The 20861-nt window shown below is 33.8% G+C and overlaps 3 protein-coding genes across 3 annotated transcripts; 2 read left to right on the plus strand and 1 right to left on the minus strand.

The window, feature by feature from the left end:
• Positions 1 to 6929: 6929 nt before the first annotated feature.
• LOC130821670 (proline--tRNA ligase, cytoplasmic-like) lies at positions 6930 to 9895 on the plus strand. Its single transcript, XM_057687459.1, has 6 exons — positions 6930 to 7242; positions 8052 to 8137; positions 8222 to 8314; positions 9296 to 9417; positions 9582 to 9707; positions 9814 to 9895. The coding sequence occupies exons 1-6, from the start codon at positions 7221 to 7223 to the stop codon at positions 9893 to 9895; spliced, it is 531 nt and encodes a 176-aa protein (XP_057543442.1). The 5' UTR covers positions 6930 to 7220.
• Positions 9896 to 12654: 2759 nt separating this feature from the next.
• On the plus strand, positions 12655 to 14468 carry LOC130820490 (anthocyanidin 3-O-glucosyltransferase 5-like). Its single transcript, XM_057685889.1, has one exon. It carries the CDS (start codon positions 12655 to 12657, stop codon positions 14116 to 14118), a length of 1464 nt encoding a protein of 487 aa, XP_057541872.1. The 3' UTR covers positions 14119 to 14468.
• A 298-nt stretch (positions 14469 to 14766) lies between these two features.
• Positions 14767 to 19048, minus strand: LOC130820491 (probable NAD(P)H dehydrogenase (quinone) FQR1-like 2). The gene is made up of 2 exons (XM_057685890.1): positions 18275 to 19048; positions 14767 to 15276 (listed from the first exon to the last, which is right to left on the minus strand). The coding sequence occupies exons 1-2, from the start codon at positions 18850 to 18852 to the stop codon at positions 15048 to 15050; spliced, it is 807 nt and encodes a 268-aa protein (XP_057541873.1). The 5' UTR covers positions 18853 to 19048; the 3' UTR covers positions 14767 to 15047.
• Positions 19049 to 20861: the final 1813 nt, after the last annotated feature.

The raw sequence follows: 20861 nt of genomic DNA on the forward strand, positions 1-20861 counted from the left end.
AAGTCAAATGAAACAATTACTCTGAACTAGAAGGTGTAATAAAAATAACTTTTCTAAAAAATTTAACAAAAGCAAATTTCAGTTTTTAGTACAATAAGAATAAAATAATAATAACTTAGTGACTTATTAAATCTAATTTGATTTACCCAATCGATCGATTTGGTAGTAAATTCAACTTTTTTTAATAAGAAATAATATATATTCTCCGACTAAAATAAGCCTCGATCGTTCACCATCTAGTTAGTATTGGGAATTGTGATAGACGGTAACGACTTCTTGAAAAGATACGTGGTGGGATATAAATGTAAGAAATTTAAGGTGAAGTGGTGTTGGAAAAAATTGTCATGTGGGGACATGGATTGTTATTGGCAATTGCAGTCAATATTCAACTAATCACTTCCACGCCGTCGCAGTCAACAGAGTATCTAATTAATTATTGTGATTTGTAAATTATTATAAAAAAATAAAATAAATATTAAAAAAGTAAATAAAATAAAAAAATAAATCAAAATACTAATAGATTTACCCTATTAATTATTCTACATAAAAATGATATGTCAATATTACAAATTATCGTTAATTATTTAGACTATCTCATCAAATACATTACTTTTTCTTTACTAATTACTAAAGCATAACCATTGAAATTTGATTAACAAATTCCATAGGGTTGAACTGTACTGTAGAGTCATTGGCCAATGGCCATACTAGTCTACTAATCTATCACTAAGACTTAAAATAGAATCAAAATGTTGTCAACTTCATCTCTATTACCCTCATTTGCCATTCACCATCCAAAAGTTGAAAATTTGAAAAAAATAAGATTTTTAATAATTTTAATCAAAAAATAAGCTTTTGTCAAACTTTATTCTCAAAATAAGCGTCTTTGGCCCAAAGCTAGGCTCGGTATGTAATCGCTGTTACTAAGCAAGTATAAAGAAATGGTCAAAAAATTTAGTCAAAGGTAAAGTTACTGTTACTAACAGCGACATATGGGTTGACTGGTCAACTATAAAGTCGTTGTTAGCAACAACGACCTTATGCGTGCCTAAATACAGCAGTCTTCTTCCTCCTTCCTCATTTCACCTTTGGTTCGGTATTTAGGCACGTATAAGGTCGCTGTTAGTAACAACGACTTTATAGTTGACCAGTCAACCCATATGTCGCTGTTAGTAACAGCGATTACGTACCGACCCTAGTTTTGGGGCCAAAGACGCTTATTTTGGGAATAAAATTTGGCCGAAGCTTATTTTTTGATTAAAGTTATTAAAAAATCTTTTTTTTTCCAAATTTTCCCAAAAGTTTTGCACAAAATCCAAGGCAGTTTTAAGATGTGAAAGGTGTCCAATCGTAGGGCCATCAGAACTAGATCTCATATGTAAAAAGAAAAAGCAAGTCTTCCAATATCAAAGAACCAACTCAACCAAAAACTTATGTTGATGGTTATAGTCGAGGCAACACGACCCCTTGCACGACACTCGAACCCATGACCTCTTGTCACGCTAGCTTATGATACAATGTCAAAGATCCAACTCAACCAAAAGCTTAAGCTGCTGATTAAGACCCCAAAATATATTACATATTCTAACATGCAATAACTAGGGATGCAGGCGGGGCGGGTCTAATAGGAGACCCGCCCCATCCCCGCCCCGCGGTTTGATGGTCATGGGGCGGGTACGGGTATAAAATTCATACCCACCGCGGGGATGGGGATGGGGATGGGTTTTAGGTGATACCCGCCCCATCCCCGCCCCGCCCCGCCCCGCCTCAAGATATGTACAAATTTTGGAAAATCCTAAATTTATTTTCAAAAATTTTTTTCAAATTTTGGGAAACCCCGGTTTATTTGAGACTTTGGATGTGTGTTTGTTTGAGACTTTGGAGTTTGGATATGTATTATGGGTTTTATGGCCCAAATGATTGAATATAAATATGTGGCATAGATGGGTATTAAGCGGGGATTTGACGGGTGGTGGGGCGGAAAAAATGGGTATTAGACAGGGATGGATACCCAGATGGGTGGTGGGGCGGGGATGATTTTAGGTACAAACCCATCAGGAAGGGGACGGGGAAAAAAATTATACCCACCGCGGGGATGGGGACGGGGACGGAGATGGGTATTGCATTAACAGATGGGGATGGGGATGGGAATTCCAATCCCCGCCCCGCCCCGTTTGCATCCCTAGCAATAACGTCTCACTGTGAGACCACACATCCTCATAGGACTTATCAATTCTAAAATAAGAAATTAAGTGGTCGAGCGTCCTTCAAATTAAATATCAAAAGAAGAGTAAAAGATGAGGGAGAAGCAGATTTTTAAGTTGGCAAGGACTAGGTGCAGGCAGCGTCAAGACTTAAAGGCAATGAAATACATCAAGGATGAGAGAGGACAAGTCCTCCTGAGATAAGAGGATATCAAAACCAGATGGCTCCAGTATTTCTCTCAGCTACTCAATGAGTCTAGGGGGCCAAAGGAGGTGGATAATTAGATTTCTGACGTCCGAAAACCACTGGAATATGGGTCAACGAGTGATAATACCACAAGAGAAGTAAGAGAAGCTCTCAAAAAGATTGAAGTGTGGAGGGGTTTAGGAGAAGAGGGCATTCGTTGGCTGACAAACCTCTTTAATATTATTTTGAGGACACATAAGATGCCAGAAGAATGGAGGAATACCACACTAATACCCCTGTTTAAAAACAAAAGCGATGCGCAAGTATGCGGGAATTATAGAGGTATCAAACTTCTAAGCCACACAATGAAATTGTGGGAAAGAGTGATAAAGAGGAAAATTAGACAGGAAACTGTGAGTAGAAAGAACCAATTCGGTTTTATGCTGGGAAGGTCAATCATTAAGGCAATTCATGTTTTGAGGAGGCTGATGGAGAAATATAGGGAACGTAAGAAAGATCTGCATATAGTGTTCATTGACTTGGAGAAAGCGTATGATAGCATACCACGACGTGGCATCTGGGATAGCCTCAAGGTTAGAGGTATTTCTTCAGTGTACATTGAGGCTATACAGGATATGTATTACAGAGTTTCGATTAACATTCAAACACCAGTGGGGATAACAGAGTTTTTTCCTGTTAAAGTTGGACTACATCAGGGATTGAATCTAAGCACTTTCATTTTTACTGTCATTGTGGAAGAGATTTCTAAATCCATTTGGGGGACGGTACCGTGGTGCATGCTATTCACTGACGACATAGTGCTAGTAGCAGAAACTAAAGAGGAGGTTAGTAATAAATTGGATGAGTGGAGGGAAGCTTTAGAAGGTAAAGGGTTGCGCATTAGTCGAACGATGATCGAGTATTTGCGCTGTAACTTTAGTGGGACAACACCGGTAGGTGAACCAGAGGTGTTCATTGATGAAACAGTTGTTAAAAGTACGACCAAGTACAAGTATTTGAGATCGATCATTCAAAGGGAAGGGGAGATTGACGGAGATGTAAATCATCGTGTACAAGCGGTGATAGGAAATTCCCAAGCAAGTTAAAAGGAAAGTTCTATCAAGCGACAATCAGACCTACTCTGCTATATGGCAGCGAATGTTGGCCTGTAAATAAGATTTTTGAACATAAGATGGAAGTTACAGAAATGCGTATGCTGAGGTGGATGTGTGGGCACACATTGATTGATCGAATTAGAAACCAAGAGTTTAAGGACAAACTAGGGGTAGCCCCTATTTTTGAAAAAATGCGCGAAAATAGATTAAGGTGGTTTGGACATATGCAGAGAAAGACTTTCGCCGCCCCTGTGAGGAGGGTAGAAAGCATTATAGTAGAGAGTAAGAGGAGTCGAGGAAGGCCAGGAGAACTTGGAATGAGCAAATAAAAGTTGACTTACATGATTTAGACCTCTTTGAGGGCCTGACTAGGGATAGGGCTAGTTGGAGGCGCCATAACCATGTTTTAGACTACTGATGTCCTCTTAGATTACCTTTTGGTGTTTTTGTCATCTTACTTCTCTTGTTTCTTTATTAGTTTTTTGTTTCCTTTTTTTGTAGTTGGTTTTACTTATTTATTTTATCTATATGCATTTATTTTATCTTTCCGGTGTAGCTACGTCACCTTATCTCTCTCGAGCCGGGGGGATTCTTTTGGCCGCGCTCTCCTTTATGGGTATGAATTACCGCCGTCCTTCCCTCCCTAGACTTTGTCTATAGTTTTTCTATGAGTGGGATACACTGGGTAGGATGATAATGATAATGAAGAGTAAAAATGCAAGTATGTACAATATAGACAAAAACCACCATACATTTTTGCCAAAGAATTTTTAAGTTTGTTAAAACCTAAAACTTTTATATGCTACACATTAATAAAAATCTAGCATACCTCTGATAACTAGTATTAGTGGTAAGTAATAGATTACATTGTATCCACATGAAGGATTTTCTTTGTCGTGATCAAATGGTTTAAGGTTAAGAGAAATATCTCTGATTGATTTTTTATGTTTAAATTGCAAAAGTCAAAATTATGAATAAATAACCAATGGCAAAGCCTAGAACTTGAGGCTGATCCATCAACAAATTAGAAGTTATATATACAGGCTAATGAATATTTTAAATGAGTCTGCTCGATCACTTCACTTCTAGGTTTCATTGACTCAACTAAGATTCATGACTTTCTCGATCTTAAACTCTTTCCATGGCCTCCAATTTAACATCCTACAAATTCACAATCAAACATAATTAAGAAGAATGACTAGAATCAACCATGTATATAAATATTTTGATGTTTTTCTAAAGGAAAAGTGTCAGAAAATATCTGATAAAAGTTTTTTTCCCAAAAAGTACCTAATAAAAAAAAGTTTTGTCAAAAAATATCTAATAAAAATTTTTTTTTTCCGAAGAGTACCAATTAACGTTTTCCTTCAGTTGACCGTCAAATATAACGGTTAACTGGTCAAAATCAAAAATTAATGTTCCTCACCTTCAATTTCCTCACTATCTTCTTCCTCTACTTTTTACTTAAAATCGAAATTAAATTGGAAACGAAATTGAAGACGAAGAAGAAGAATTTTTGATTTTGACTAGTCAATCGTTATATTTGACGGTCAATTGAAACAAAACGTTACTTGGTAAACGTTACTTGGTACTCTTTGGAAAAGAAAAAATTTTGTTAGGTATTTTTTGGCAAAACTTTTTTTATTAGGTACTTTTTGGAAAAAAAAAATTTATCATGTACTTTTTAACATTTTTTCCTTTTTCTAATTATTGGTGTTAATTTTATTAAAATAATATATCGTATCTTTTATGATAAATTTATTAATTATATTATTTTGGATGACGTTTATAAGATATTTAATGTAACATTTATTTTATTAAGTTAATTAAGATTTCCTAAAAAGTAAGAAGTTGATTAGAGAAATTTTGAATTCAGTTCGCTGATCAGTTTTTTTAAAGGTTTGACTCTAAATTTCAATAGCAACAGACAACAACATAATTCTTATTATTACGATTTAAAAAATTTAAACGTGTGTTTTCGGGCACTCTCTCTATTCACCCTCTTTCAGAGTTTTCTTAAAGCGTTTTTGGTCTCCTATGGAACTTTAAACAATTTATGACAAGTGCCCTAGGTGCATCTCCTATGAGTTATTAAGTGGTTCCAAATAGTTTCGAGCTTTTATGCCTCCAACCCACAAAGTACTAACATTAATTCAAGTACACACTAACTTCATCATGCAAGATCGACCATAAATGACTATCAAGAGAGGTTAGGCACATTTTTTGGGGTTTTTCTTACTCCATAACTCAATCTTTTAGACCGACAGTTATAAAGTTCTTAACAATCTTCAGAGCTCAATAATCTGAAATCATCTTTGGTTGTAATGTTAGAACAATATGTTGTATTGATTAATGTTAAAGTAATACGTTGTATTGATTTAAACATTACAACACTATGTGTATGGTTAAAATTTAAAACTTAGGAAACTCAGACATTACAGTAAATTAATACTTCAAACTAAACATCACATACTTAAAGCTTAAAACTAAATACACTTAACTTACACATTAATGACGATTGTAATACGAAGCGTAAATTACATGGTTACTAAGCATTAATAATTGTAATCATCATCATCGTATCCAATGTCCCGCTCAGTAGCAGGGTCTGGGTGAGGGAAGGTGACTGGCAATCCATACCCGTAATGTAGTCGATTTTACCCCTAAGCATGTAAGAGCCCAACATAAAGAGGATATGAGTGACATCGTTGTCAAAAGAGAACAACTACTTGCTGAAAAAAAAAACAACACAAGCAATAACAAGGCATAAAAAACGATGTGTATATAAGTAAATAAAACGGAGCGATTAAGAAGCAACTAGACACAAGAGTGGGAAATGTTTTGATTTAAAAAAATGAGTGTTTTAGTATTTTTAATGTCAATTTTAACATTTAAAAATAACAGTGTTAAATGTTAAACAATTAAATTGAATATTTTAAACACAAAATGTCAAAAGTATATATTGTACTCCTTTCGTTCCTTAAATTGTTCTCATTTTACCATTTTGAGTAATTTCGATTATTGTCCTCATAAAAAATCTTTTTATTTATATCATAAATTTTAGACAAATTAACTTTTTCATTTAAATTTTAATATTTTGATATTATTTATATTCCCCACATATCTTAACTTTAATTTAATATTTTTATAATGCTTATGATCTTCACATATTTCCTACAAACTTTATAAAAACACTTTTTAATGATTGTAATTTTTATTTTTTTCCACTAATTTTATTTTAATGTTTTTTAATATTTATAGTCCACACTCGCCTCTCCTCAGTTAAATTTATTAAATAATAACATACATTGGGTTAACTTCTTTGAGTACTTAATCTTGTGGGACCCACACCAATTTGTAAATGAAATTTATGTTTCAGATTTCCATCGCTCAATTTTAAACTTGTCCCAAATTTCTTGTTTTTAAAAGTGCATCATCGTCTATTTGGGCACCCTCCCAATTGATACCGTCTCATCATAACATCCTACCCATTTAAAAATGGTGGAGCATGTCTATTCTTCGTCCTTCCGGAGTCGCGTTATATGTATTCTCTGCTCTCAAGTCTTAACCGCCGTTTTCTGCATTCCCAAGCATTTCCTGCGATCCAAACCACGAAGAAGACGAGAATACTCCAAAGGAAGATAACACCAGAGCTCCATTTCTCCTTCTTAGACTTCAATAGTTCGTCCTACTGACCTACAACTGGTGTAGAAGATGGAAACGCTCTCAATTACCAGTTATTTCTCTTTTTTTTCTCCTTTCTCTTTCGACATGCATTTCATCGATTGCACTTATTTTTTCAATATTTCGTTTCGATTTGTTGAAATTTGTCCAATTTTATGCGTAGTTTTGTTTTTCTTTTGGTTGATAATATTACCATTTGATATGGCTTTAATTGAATGAGAGGAAAATTGCGAATTTTTCAAGAAACGATTTGGGATGGTTCTGGTTCTGGTTCTCGAACCAAGGGTCGCACTAGCGGCCGGGATATGCGGGTTATGATATGATGAGGATGATTTGAACGTAGGTGAATGACCTACGATTCAACTTGAGAAATAAGTAAATATTCAGCATTCGTGTAAATATAGAAGTTAGTATATTTAGCAATATTCTAGCGTATATTTATGTTTGTAATTATAGAAGGTTAGTCTTTATATAATCAAGTATCATGTAACTTAATATTCATTCAGAAATAAGAGAAAACCCTAATTCTCTACAAAAAATTTTGTTTCAATATTGTTTTCAGGTTGGTTATGGTTGCAAATTATACCAAATCAGTCCCTGTTAAATTTACACTTGCTTGATTCTGCCCGCCATTGCCTTCTGATACTACTTGCATTTCGTCGTTCTCTGTGATTTTCTTTTTACCTTTTGGAATTACTCTCCAGTTTAAATTGAGTCATTTATGTGAAGACCGTGAAATTTGTTTTTGATTTTTGCAAATCTTCAAATTTGGATTGTTTTTTCTTATGAACTATTTTGGTTAATGTTGTAAAGTGTAATTTAGCTGTCTTTTAATATGTGGATGTTGTTGAATTTTATTAGGTAGCAAGAAGGAAAATTTATGTTCTGGGTTAACTCAAAAGGAGGACATGATAGGGTTAACTCATAAAAAAGATGCCAATTTTGAGGTATTATTCCTAACTAATTTACATTTTGTTTCTAGTAGGAATAATCTTTTGTGATTTTTTATTTTTGGTTTATTTGGTGTATAGGTTGTCGTCAATGCTGAAATGATTGAGCATTATGACATTTTTGGGTGTTACATTCTACAACCGTGGACAATGGCCATTTGGGAAGCTATGCAAGTGAGTAGATATTAATATATTATCATCCACCTTAATTGTTTTATTTTCTGATGTTCTTTTTTTATATGTTGTTTGTTAGAGCATCTATTTTGATGATCTAATTTTAGATCATATAATCAAACTAGTACAAAAGTATTATTAATGGTGATCCAATATTGGGTGGGTTGGGGAAAAGGTTGGCAATTTTGATCATCATGTGACTCGTTCCATTGAACGGTCACTCTAATTTTTTTCACCCATTTTGCCACATGTCAAGCATTGATTGGAGGATGAAATCAGCAAATTCCTCCCCTGACACAGCTTTGCCCACTGTCCCACGTGTCTCCTTCTCATTAGATGATAAAAAAATAGCCATTTATTTATTTTAATGGCTATTTTCTTAATTGATTAAATTTTTTTTCCGAAAAAATTATACCAATGGTTATATTTTTTTGAGCTCTATAAAATAAGACTAATTTTAATGTTTTTTTTGACATAAATTCATATTTGTTTATCTTCTTTCCTATTTTTCTACTATTTTTTTGGTTAAATAAACACAAAAAAAATCATCTTAAATATCTCAAAAAAAAAAAACATGGTTTCAAATAAAAAATTATCTTAAATTAAATTTATTAAAATTAAATAAAAAATTATATTAAGTTGTACATGATAATGTTACTATGAAAAAAATAAAAAATAAATATTATATAAATTAAGAGAGAAAGTATAGTTGAATAGATAAAAAGTAAGAGAAATAAGTTGATGATCTTTTAAAAGAGATCATTGTTAATAAGATTAGATAGAAAGATAAACTTTTAAAAAAAGAGAAAAATTGTAAAAAAGAGTGATGATTTTTTTTTTAAGGTCACCATTAAAGATGCTCTTATTGTTTCTCGAGTCTTGTCTGAATGTGATCAACGTACTTCTTTGTTGCTTCCCCTTTATTTTCTTTAAAATATCAGGATTTTTTTGACCCTCAAATCAGTTTTAAATTCAAATCAGTTTGATGTCCAGGCACGAACAAAAGGTGAGATGGGTGCTGCTAAGACTTTATGTTCCCTTTTTGACCAGCCTCAGATGGAAGAAGGTACACTCTTTTCAGAAACACACCCAATGTTCCTTTGGTTTTTCTATTAAAAGTGATATTTCTCCCCGCAACATATATCAGTAGTAATTTCAAAGGGTTCGATGTGTACGTAAATATCATCGTTTTCGTGATAATCATGCAAAAACTCAATCAAATGAGTATGTCGTTTTCGAGTGATAATCGGCTATTTATGTCTTTTAGGTACACTATGTTTTATTTCTGGAAAGCCAGCGAAAATATGGACCTATTGGGGCAGAAGTTATTGAGTTACTTAACCTTGACTAGATGGAAGTTGGAACCTAGAGGTTCTCTGCCGGATCGAGCCTGGTCAGGCTACTTGAATTATTTCTAATGAGAAGCTATTATTAGGAGGATATGAACATAAAAACAAATTTGTTGCCATATGAGCTTTTTAAGTCAATCGTGGACTCAGTGGTAATCTTTTTGAGACAGAGAGAGTATTATTTAAGAATTTTATGGAGGCTCTCTGGATTTTAGTACAAGAGATAAGCTAAAGTTGCCCTGTAATTTGCTTATCTTTCAACTTCATAGGAGAAATGTACAGACTAAATTTTAAGCAAAATTTATCCAATCCCCGATAATTTTTGTTATGGGGGTAGTAGATCTTACCAGCCCGCTCCACCCAACACCCACTCGCCCTGAGTTTCCGACTCATATCCGTCCCATTCTATATTTACAGACTAAAATGTACAATTTTATATTAATTTTTTATAATTTTTTAAAAATCATTGACAAATAATTAAGAATATTAAATTTATTTTGTTACGTTGTATGATTTACATAAAACTATATGTACAATTTAAAATTTGTAAAGAATTGCGTTTTTATGTAACATATAACGTGCACTGTGAGTGAATATAAGGGGGTATAAAGTGGGTATATCTATAACGGGTATACCTAATTGGCCATAGTGAATGCAGATGAGTTTAAATGCATACCTAGGGGCTAGGTGGACAGACTTAAGTATGGAATTTTACCCGTTATATATAGCAGATAGTTGATGGTTGTAAAAAATTTTAGTAGGTACGGAATAGAAAAGAGCATATTGTACTCATCCTTCCAAAATATCATCCCTAATTGCTTTCGATGAATCCAAAAGTTTTCTTTCTATCAACCCTTCTAGTTTTAAGAAAATTTGAATAAAATAAGATGTTTTAACAACTTAATTCCAAAAATAAGCTTCATAAAAACTTAATTTCCAAAATAAGCGTCCGTAATTTTTTTTTTTTTTTAAGTTGCTGTTAGTAACAGCGACTTAATGTGTTTTAAATTTCCAGTTCTCAGTTACTTCTTCATTCCAGCCTACGAGAATAAGGAGTTGACCAGTTAACCTTAAAGTCGCTGTTACTAACAACGACTTATGGCATTTATTTTTTTTTTTTTTTTTTTTGTCTTTCGCTGTTAGTAACAGCGATTTACGCCAAGCCTAAGTTTAGATGTACGGACGCTTATTTTGGAAATTAAGTTTTTACGAAGCTTATTTTTGGAATTAAGTTGTTAAAACATCTTATTTTTTTCAAATTTTCTGATTTTAAAGCTATATGGTATATTTGTATCTCCCCATTTCGTATTACAACCTTTTTAAACTTTTTACTAATGCTAATAAAAAATTAGCTATAAGGAAGATTTGTTTGGTTTGCCAATTTGTTTGAAGACTTTTTTGAAGATAAAAATTTTATTGATCGAATTTACTTTTAACATAGTATATTATACAGTTTGTAATTTATTTTACTTTATAATAAAAATTATTTTAAAAAATGGTGCATTGCTCTCACCAATAAATTAAACGATAAAATCGAAGTCAATTCAATGAATTTCACTCCCAAAAGACAACGCTACAAGCCTACAACAGTACAACTTACAAGTAATTAATTTTTAATTAGACGGATGCTTAATTAATTTAAATTAGCTACCTATAAACTCATCACATGTCAAGCTAAACCCCTACTTATTTTAAAATATGTCATACAATTGTGACCATCTACCTAAACAACACTACTACAATCTTCTTGCATTTTGTTCTATTATAGTTCAAAATAATAAATATCAAACCTTAAATTTTTTTTATCACGGGTAGACTGAAAAAAAAATGAGACTATATGAGAATCGAGTCTATGAACTAATCTGAAGAAAGTTGTACTAACTTCAATTAATGCTTACTCCAATTAAGATAAGATTTAATTTTCTAAACATCAAAATTTAAATCATATCAACTTATTATGAAGTTGTGTGAATAAAAGAAGGATAATATAATACTTCAGAATATATCATTATTTACAAAATGGCAATCGATCTCAAAATATTTTATACTTCATGAAAAATGGGATTTTTAGTAATATGTAAAGCAACGTAGCAATAACTATGCAAAGGAACGGAGTCAATTTGTTTTATTTATATACAATTTCTACAAGAGATTTCCATAAAGACTCCCTAATTTTCCAATATAGCTATTTTAAGATACTCAAGGGATTTAGTCAATAGAAAAATTTGCAAAATAACATAATATTTCTTTTTATCCCAAGTACTACGTTACTCGTAAATACCCTTATTTATTGGCAGTATACACGGTGAACAGTAGCACATGTCCTAGACATTTACTTTTTATTCTGACTAATTAGAGCATCTCAAAGTTTTCCAATACAATAGCTTAATTGTACGTTTACAAAACCCCTGCTCACGATCATCAATGACTATCAGTCAACATAAAGCTCAAATACATATAGGGACAATTTTAGTCCTGTTTAAGGTATTCAATTATATAGAGTCCTAATAAAATGAGATATTATATATTAACAAACTCCCTGTAGTTTATTAGTCAAGTGCAACTCAGTTGGTAATGTGTCTTTTAGTGATATCAATTATTAAGGGTTCAAAACCTATCAATATTAAATTTGATCTCTAATTGAAGAACTAATGGAAGAAGAGCCTTAATTTTCTAAACATCGTAGCTAAGTAAATAGGGCTCTTATAGTCTTTGTTCCGCCCCTTCATACACATAAACTTGATCATGTTTCCACCCAACCCACCAAGCATATATACTCTTGTAAGAAATCGTCTCTCGACGAGATAATCTTAAAACAAAAAATATATACGTATTCAATCCGTGTATAGAGAAAGTCTTACGGTGAAATCCCATTTCACGCAAGAAGCTGTATACATTTATTTTCTATATATACAATATATTTTACTTCACCCTACATTGCACCCCCTAAAATATACATAATCTCAAACTCTACTCTTTCTATCTTTAACAATGGTGATACCAACAAAGCCCCATGCTGCATTGTTAGCAAGTCCGGGTATGGGCCATCTCATACCCATGATCGAGCTCGCTAACCGTTTTATAATCCATCATGATTTTCACGTTACCATTTTCATGGTATCCATGGAGCCTAACCTTGACCCATTACACAAATCCAACATTCTTAACCAACCTATCAATACCCCAACTCTTTATGATCTTGTTGTTCTCCCCTATGTTGACTCCTCGGCCAAAATAGACCCATCAAACAAGATCCTGACCCGTTTAGCCATCATGATGAGAGGCTATATTCCTAGTCTTAGGTCCGAGCTTCGATCCATGGAGCATAACCCGACCCTTCTTGTTGTGGACCTATTTGGAACCGAGTTTCTTAACCTTGCTGATGAGTTTAATATGGTTAAGTATGTTTGTATTCCTTCAAATGCATGGTTCTTAGCTGAGACCATTTGGGTACCCTTCCTTGATAAACAAATTAAGCATGTAGGGCCCTTGTACATACCCGGTTGTAAACGGGTCGAGTACGATGATATACTAGACCCGGTTTTTGACCCGAAAAATAGTGATTATGATGATTATGTTCGTATAGGAGTTGAGATAGGAAAGGCTGATGGGGTATTGGTCAATACTTGGGAAGATTTGGAGCCTAAAACACTTTATTCCTTGAGAAATAATAAAGAATTAAGAAAAATGTTTGATAAGTCGGTTTATCCAGTTGGACCATTGGTTAGACCGGTTCGACCGGAGTGTTTAGGGGGTGAGTTGTTAGAGTGGCTAAATGAACAGCCTAAGGAATCAGTTCTATATGTGTCTTTTGGAAGTGGGGGGACTTTGTCTAGTCAACAAACTATAGAGTTGGCTTGGGGTTTGGAAATGAGTAACCAAAGATTTATTTGGGTGTTACGTCCTCCAATCGAGCATGATAGGGCTGGGGCCCTCTTCCATGCAATGGACGGTCAAGATCAAATCATATCTCTATATTTGCCCCATGGGTTCTTGACCCGAACCCATAACTTAGGTAAAGTGATCCCTATGTGGGCTCCACAAACAGAGATATTAGCCCACTGTTCTATTGGTGGGTTTTTATCGCATTGTGGATGGAATTCTACTTTAGAAAGTCTGGTAAATGGTGTACCTATAATTGCATGGCCATTATATGCAGAACAAAATATGAATGCGACATTGATGGTGGATGAGATTAGGGTTGCGATTCGATCGAAAGAGTTACCAACTAAAGGGGTAGTGAGTAGAGAAGAAATCAAGAGCATGATAACAAAGATCATGGTAGATGTGGGAGGATTTGAGATAAGGAGTAGAGTCAAAGAAGTGCAGCAGTACGCTAAAAGAGCTTTGAATATGGAAGGGCTAACTTGTAAGGCATTTTCTCAATTGACTAAGAAATGTGAGATGAAATTAACAAGTCAGAGAGGAACGCAAAATAGCATTGTTAATGAATAATTAAAATTTGAGTTTTTTCTTAAATAGAGTAAATATTATTTTTTTCGGATAATATCTCAATTTTCACATATCTACTTTTTTCCTTAGCCTACCTTATAATCCAAATAAATCAACGCTTAATGTTACATTGTTAGAATTGGAGGAATGTAGTAAATTTATCATCTTTGTCAAATAATAGCTTTTGAGTCATGGATTATCCCTTGTTAAGTTGATGCTTTTTTAATCAGAATGAATGATAATATGTACTTCTACAATTAGATGTGGTTGTACAACTTGTACTAAGTAACCCTATAATATAACCCTATTAAGAAATAAATAATTATGATGTTATGACATCAGCCATTTGTCTATATTAGAGATAAACTACTCCTATACCATTGCATGCACGAAGCGGAGAGTTTTTTATAAGTGAGATACACTTAATAAATATGATGATGATAATACGAATCAGCGATTAAACAGAGATCAAAAAAAAAAGAGACCGGGCATTCTTTCGGATACATGCCTAAGCAAAACAGCAATGCCATATGAACACTCCTCGGTCAAACACTCCATTATTCGTTAAGCTATTGCTTGTCGTTTCACAACAAAGAAAAACCGAGTGCAATTAAACTAAAGCCAAAGATGCTACTTTTCCAAAGAAACATCTTTCTACAAAATTTTGACATCTTATTATCAGACCATCATCGAAACAATAGTAGAGTTATGTGTTTAAAACATGTACACCAATGTAAATCCATGAATACAGACGAAACAATGTATAAAGAACACAAATGCAAGAAATAAAAAAACAAAGGGAAAAAAACACCTTGTATCCTAGTATTGTGCAAAAGGCTATGTGTAGAAAACAAAGAGTTGAAGTGATGAACAGGACATATACACTCCAAATGATGGAGTACATCAGTGACGAAAACCCGACCAATTGGAAATCAAGGCTGAGCAAGCCTCTTCACAACTCCAGCCATATACTTACCCTGGTGCTCTGCCAGAGCTAGTTCTATGTCACTAGGTTCTCGAGTACCATCGCCAGCAAAAACTCCAGCACCGTAAGGAGAACCTCCTCGAATTGAGTCCATCTTGAACATTCCCGCACCAAAGGTGTACCCAACAGGAACGAAGAGCATTCCGTGGTGAACTAATTGAGTGATTGCTGTCCAGCTGCAAAAATAAAGCGCAAAAAAGAGGATAAGGGCGATAGTTCTTTCTAAAATCTCAGCATCTCATGAGAAAGTCGGAACAATACAAATTGCCTAAACGGGAACCATCCATATGTTTACTCGCCATGGAGAATGACAACATCAACTAAGAGACACAAACCACAATGGACCATAATTAAATCGAGAATGCAAGGAAGAACAAATACACACTTCTAAAGCTTTATAGAAAATTCAAACGATGCTGCTTTGTTTTGTTAAATGATTCTCCGAATGATAAGAACAAACAGGTCCACAAGCTTCAACATACTGACCACCCTTAATAAGTCAGGTACAGCCTTCCATAAAGCTATGTAACTCATCATCATCATAATACCCGGTATATCCCACTCATAGAAGCTATGATCAGAGTTTAGGGAGGGATGTAAGACCTACGCATACCCTTATCAAAATAAGATAAGGAGGTTGAACGAAGAAGATACATAACTAATCACAATTATCTTATTCTAATGAAACATAACTCTTCACTCATAAAAATGTGATGCTCATATGGACAATACATTCTGATTCAAACTAGTCTACTCTAAAAGACTAAAACCCCTCTAGACATAACTCTCGTAAGGTTGTCAAATCAACTGAAGAAAAATCTAAAAGGTCACCCTTGGCAATTTATAAGACACTAAAGGGTGAGATGTTGAAGCTTATCAATTAGCTACTTCAAAGGGTGAAAGCTTGAATTTCCTATATTATGCTTGTGATTCTCTATCTGGAATGCTGGACCTAGTAAACAGCAGTTTGAGCCCAAAGATCACTCGTGATGAAATTCTCTTCATACAAATAAATTCTAATGGAAAAGATTGTTAGGTCTTCTACCCGTGATAACACTACAAGAAACTACAAGCAGAACAGTAACTGCCCTTTCAGCTTTCTGATGAACACTGATTTATGCTGCAGAAATGCAGAACAATTAATCAAGAAGAACAGAGAAAGAAGTAGCAGAAAAGAAGAAGGCAAAAAGAAGGATAGAATGAGAATAGAAATAGGAGCAAGATTATTTGTGTATTGTATTTCATTATGAGCTAAAGACCCACTCCAGGAGATTCTTCTTCATTGCAATTCAGATACCCATTAACATCCCTCTCCCTTTCATTATATATACAATGCATAAGCAATATCCTTCCAGAAACTATCATAACAGAACCCGAACAGACTAAAATCTCTATAAAAGCCAATATTCTTCATAAAAGAATATAATCTTCTAAAGACTCGAATGCCCTAAAATGCCACCCAACTTCCTCCTGCTACAAATAAATTGTAGAGGTGGAGATTCTTAAGTCACCAAACATCCATCTGAATGTTCACACCGTGACCATATAAACAAAAGGACTGGATGAAGATTATTTAGCATCAATCCGTCACTTTCTTCATCTCATTGTACAATCTCTAACACGATACAAGAAATGAAAAACTGAAAAACACATGTGAATGAATTCCTTTATAAAAATAAAGTAAGCACAGAAAGACAAAAATATTTTGTACTCATACATCAAGCAGTATTATATTATAAAGGGAACGGAAAGGAAAAGAAAGGAAAGTAAAGTTCAACACTTACAACCTCTATTTCATAATTCAACATTGCATATTCACTTAGCTCACACCTCACATACTATGCTCAATGCTTTAGGAGTCCCCATCAAAATATCACTTTCAAAGACAAAAACAATTCTCATAGCTTAAGTTTTACTTTATAAAACGGAATATTCCTTTTTTTTGAGTTGAAACGGAATGTTCCTTAATAATAAGAGAAACTCGACATTCAAGGGGTCACGTTTCAACATAAATAGACAATCGACATAATCTCGTACCCCCTTCCCCCTGCGCACGGGTGGAGACATACACATAAATCAATCCTTCTATTTCCCCACTAACCAGGAACAGTTAGCTATGGCCCAAGAGTGTGAGTTTTTAAAATTCAGATTCTACTTTCAAGATCTATATGTATGATGAAGGGAGATTCCTACATATTTCTATTTGAAAAAATAGATAATCAATATATGGAACTCTTGGGGTATCTTTCCAAATCAACAAGGTAGAACCTTAACTTTGCAATAAAAGGACATTCTTTCAGAAAAGACTTCTTGTATCATTTATACCAACCCTAAAGAAAGGCAGCACTTTCTTGTTCCTTAGCAACCACATTGTATTACACTTGTTTCGTCATATTAGAAAAGTATACTTTCATCTTTTCACAACCTAGGTGACCTAAAGCCCCAAATGAAATGTGAACTTAAACACCCCCATAAAAAAAAAGGAAAAAAATAAAAGTGTGCTTTCAACAAAAGTATCCTTTAAAAAGTATATCCTAATCTCAAAATCCCCAAGTGAACTACTCAACTCTATGACATCATATTCAAGACAATACAAACCAAACCAAGTCAAAACACTTACAATTACTACTCCAATTCCTATCATATTGCCAAAATCAATGAATCAGTCCATAAACATCAAATACCCAAACATCATGTCTCCATCATCAAAACATCCAAACACACTCGTTTCTCATACAACATGCAACATTCTATCTCCATTGTCAAAACATCCAAACCCAGCCCGTCTCACAGTGAGATGACCAGAGACGACCACCAAACAAGAAGCGCATAGGCTAAAAGTTTTTATTATTGGGCTATTTAAGCCAAGTATGAGGCATGTGACGGTGAGACCTTCTCATACAAGAGGGTTTGAATTTCACCAAGTATAGTTCACAATTCAATCAAAACAAAAAACAGAACTTCAATCACAAACCAAAACTCAGCTCTGTTAAAAATTAGTGTTGACAGATTCACTATTCCCTACAACAGCAAAAACAAGTACTAGTAACACAATGACCAATTTGGCCGATTTGAGTACCAAAATTAGCTAACACTAATCAGTAAGTAAATTTTCAATCTAATTCTATATCATCTAAATACAATAAAATCCACATCAATTTCCGAAAAACTTACGCAGTAGTCTCCTGGCCACCACCTTGGGTACCAGTACTAACAAAAAATCCGGCAGGTTTCCCAGCAAGTGACTGCTCTTTCCACAACTGCCCCGTTGTATCAAAAAAAGCCTTCATCTGCGCTGCCATACAACCATACCTAGTCGGAAACCCAAACAAAAACCCATCAGCACCTGAAAGTTCCGACGCCGACGATATCTCCGGGATCGAATCATCCTTCGGCGACGCCTTCATATGAACCAAAATTTCCGGCGATAAAGTTTCAGGCACTCTATATAAAACCCCTTCAACGCCATCAACGGAGTCAACCCCTTTCTTCATCCTCTTCGCTAACCCCTCAACGTGTCCATACATCGAGTAAAAGACTATGAATACCTTCAAACTGTGGGGTGTTGATGAATGTTCCAAATCGACATCGCGCTGCGATGTAGGGTTTGGACCGTTTGGTTGTTCTGTTGAAGATGAATCTATGGAGGTTTTGCTGGTCTCTATTGGTGGTTGAGGTTGTGTTGGATCATCGCCGATTACCCCACCGGGAAATTTTTTCTTGCTGGGTACACAACCACCGCCTTTTCCCATTTGGGTAATTGAGAGTGGTGACAATTTTGATTGGGATTTTGAGAGAAAATGTAATGTTAGGTTGGTTGTTGAAATGGAGAGAGGTGATGAGGAATTTGGATTGATAATGATTGAAGAACAAGGGTGTTGATGGTGACTGAGTAAAGAATTGTAGGATTGACTTGATTTTTCACATGGAAAGGAATTTTTTAATCAAGATTCAAAATATAACTTTGTTAGTAATAGATCTGTTCCACTGCATTACTACATTTAACTTTAACAGAATTAAATATGTTATTTTGATTATTTATATATTTTGAATTATATATATTTAAAAATAATAAAAAAATTAATATTATGAAACTATATAATTAGACGATTCGATTAAGATTCTAGTTAACTATATTTTTTCTTACACATTAGCTGCAATATGTAAAATAAGGTTGCATGATGAATAGTGTCAATAATATAAATGTAGCGAGTATTTCAAAACGAATGAAGTACAATATTAGGAAAGGATAAGATAACTTTTCATACTATAATTGGGTAATTTAAACTCAAATAGTAATAAATGACAAAATATATGTACATTACAAATTAAAAATTTTACTCTCTTTATTTTTATATGCTTTTCTTAAATAGCAATGCATTAACGAATTTTAGTGTCTAACTTTGACTATAATTTCTCATTGATCTATATGGAAAAACATATTCATGTAGAATTTTAATGGACTTGTGTGGATATATATTTTCTAATCATTTTTGCCCTCATGTCCATTTGTGTTTTGCATAGAAGCATACTTAGATAGTTAGATGTATGTATTAACCATTATTGCTTTGTGAGCCTTAGCTTTGTAGAAGAAAATTATAGGCCATTATAGAGTACATGCTTCATAAAATGATATGTGAGTGATCCAACTTTAAGACTTTGGGTTGAGTTAGGATTTTGAACTTGGAGAACGCCAAGTAATTGTTATAATGGCCGTTATTTATATAAAGCAAGTCAAATTATAAAAAATTTAATAAACTTAAATGATAGCAATATTTTTAACTTAAAGTTGAAGTTTCTCAATCATTTTTTCCTTTTAAAAAATTAAGCATTTTTGACTTGATATATTCCTCGAATACATTCTAATAAACACTATTTAAATAAAGATTGCAAAAATATATTAAAAATATTAATCGAATTCTCACAAACCTCATCATATATGCACTATTCATAACAAAAAACTGCTTATTCAGTTTTTACTTTCCTTCATACTTTCAAGTCGATAATATAGATAAATATAATAAGAAATTTGTTGAAAGGTGAAAGAGTGTGTGACTCCAGTCTTGTAATTTTTAGTCATGTGTTATATGACACTTGAACTATAGAAGAATTTGATCTTAAAGGTTAGTAGTAACAAACTATGATTACTAGACCTTAAGCATGCATTATAATGAGTAGTAAAGGACAGTCCAAGTTATGAAATGGTACACACACCCATTGTGTGCATAAAACAAGTATATGGAGTGTTTCACATGGGTCTGTCATTAATAATTAAGGCAATATAGTACACACTAGCCGGACCATGCTATGGGAGCATAAAGGGGACCATATAGGACCATTGAATCACGTGAAAGAAGACAAAGGAGCACTCCCCTGATTGGCTCGACCGAGCCAAGGTTGAGTAGGCTACAACTTGGTTCTTCTGTTCTGCATACTGTTGCTTGCTGTTTTGTACCATGTTGTTGTCCCCTTTACCTATATAAATATGTGTATATGATGTACATAGGTGTGTAGAGTCAAGCTACAAAGTTTGAGCCTCCCATCCATCCTTACCACTCTCTTTATTCTATATTCATGTATAGCTCACACTATTCTCCATTGATGTAATTCCTTCAACATTGTAATGAGTTTCCAAGCTCTTAATTCTTTAAACACATAATGATACACTAGCCTATGATGGTGGATGTAACCTTATTATGGTGAATCACCTTAAATCTTAATGTTAATATTTGCTTTACTTTTATAGCCTAAATCACCTTAA

Source organism: Amaranthus tricolor, chromosome 8 (assembly GCF_026212465.1).
Source record: "Amaranthus tricolor cultivar Red isolate AtriRed21 chromosome 8, ASM2621246v1, whole genome shotgun sequence".
NCBI lineage: Eukaryota > Viridiplantae > Streptophyta > Magnoliopsida > Caryophyllales > Amaranthaceae > Amaranthus > Amaranthus tricolor.

Bases quoted from the DNA above. Each gene is read 5' to 3' on its own strand.
- LOC130821670 (XM_057687459.1), top strand. From the start codon at position 7,221: ATGGAAACGCTCTCAATTACCA. The intron at 8,315-9,295 runs GTGAGTAGATAT...AATTCAAATCAG, and splicing joins CCATTTGGGAAGCTATGCAA to TTTGATGTCCAGGCACGAAC. The intron at 9,708-9,813 runs GTCAGGCTACTT...TCGTGGACTCAG, and splicing joins TCTCTGCCGGATCGAGCCTG to TGGTAATCTTTTTGAGACAG.
- LOC130820490 (XM_057685889.1), top strand. From the start codon at position 12,655: ATGGTGATACCAACAAAGCCCCATGCTGCATTGTTAGCAAGTCCGGGT.
- LOC130820491 (XM_057685890.1), bottom strand. From the start codon at position 18,852: ATGGGAAAAGGCGGTGGTTGTGTACCCAGCAAGAAAAAATTTCCCGGT. The intron at 15,277-18,274 runs GTAAGTTTTTCG...TTATTTTTGCAG, and splicing joins GGTGGCCAGGAGACTACTGC to CTGGACAGCAATCACTCAAT.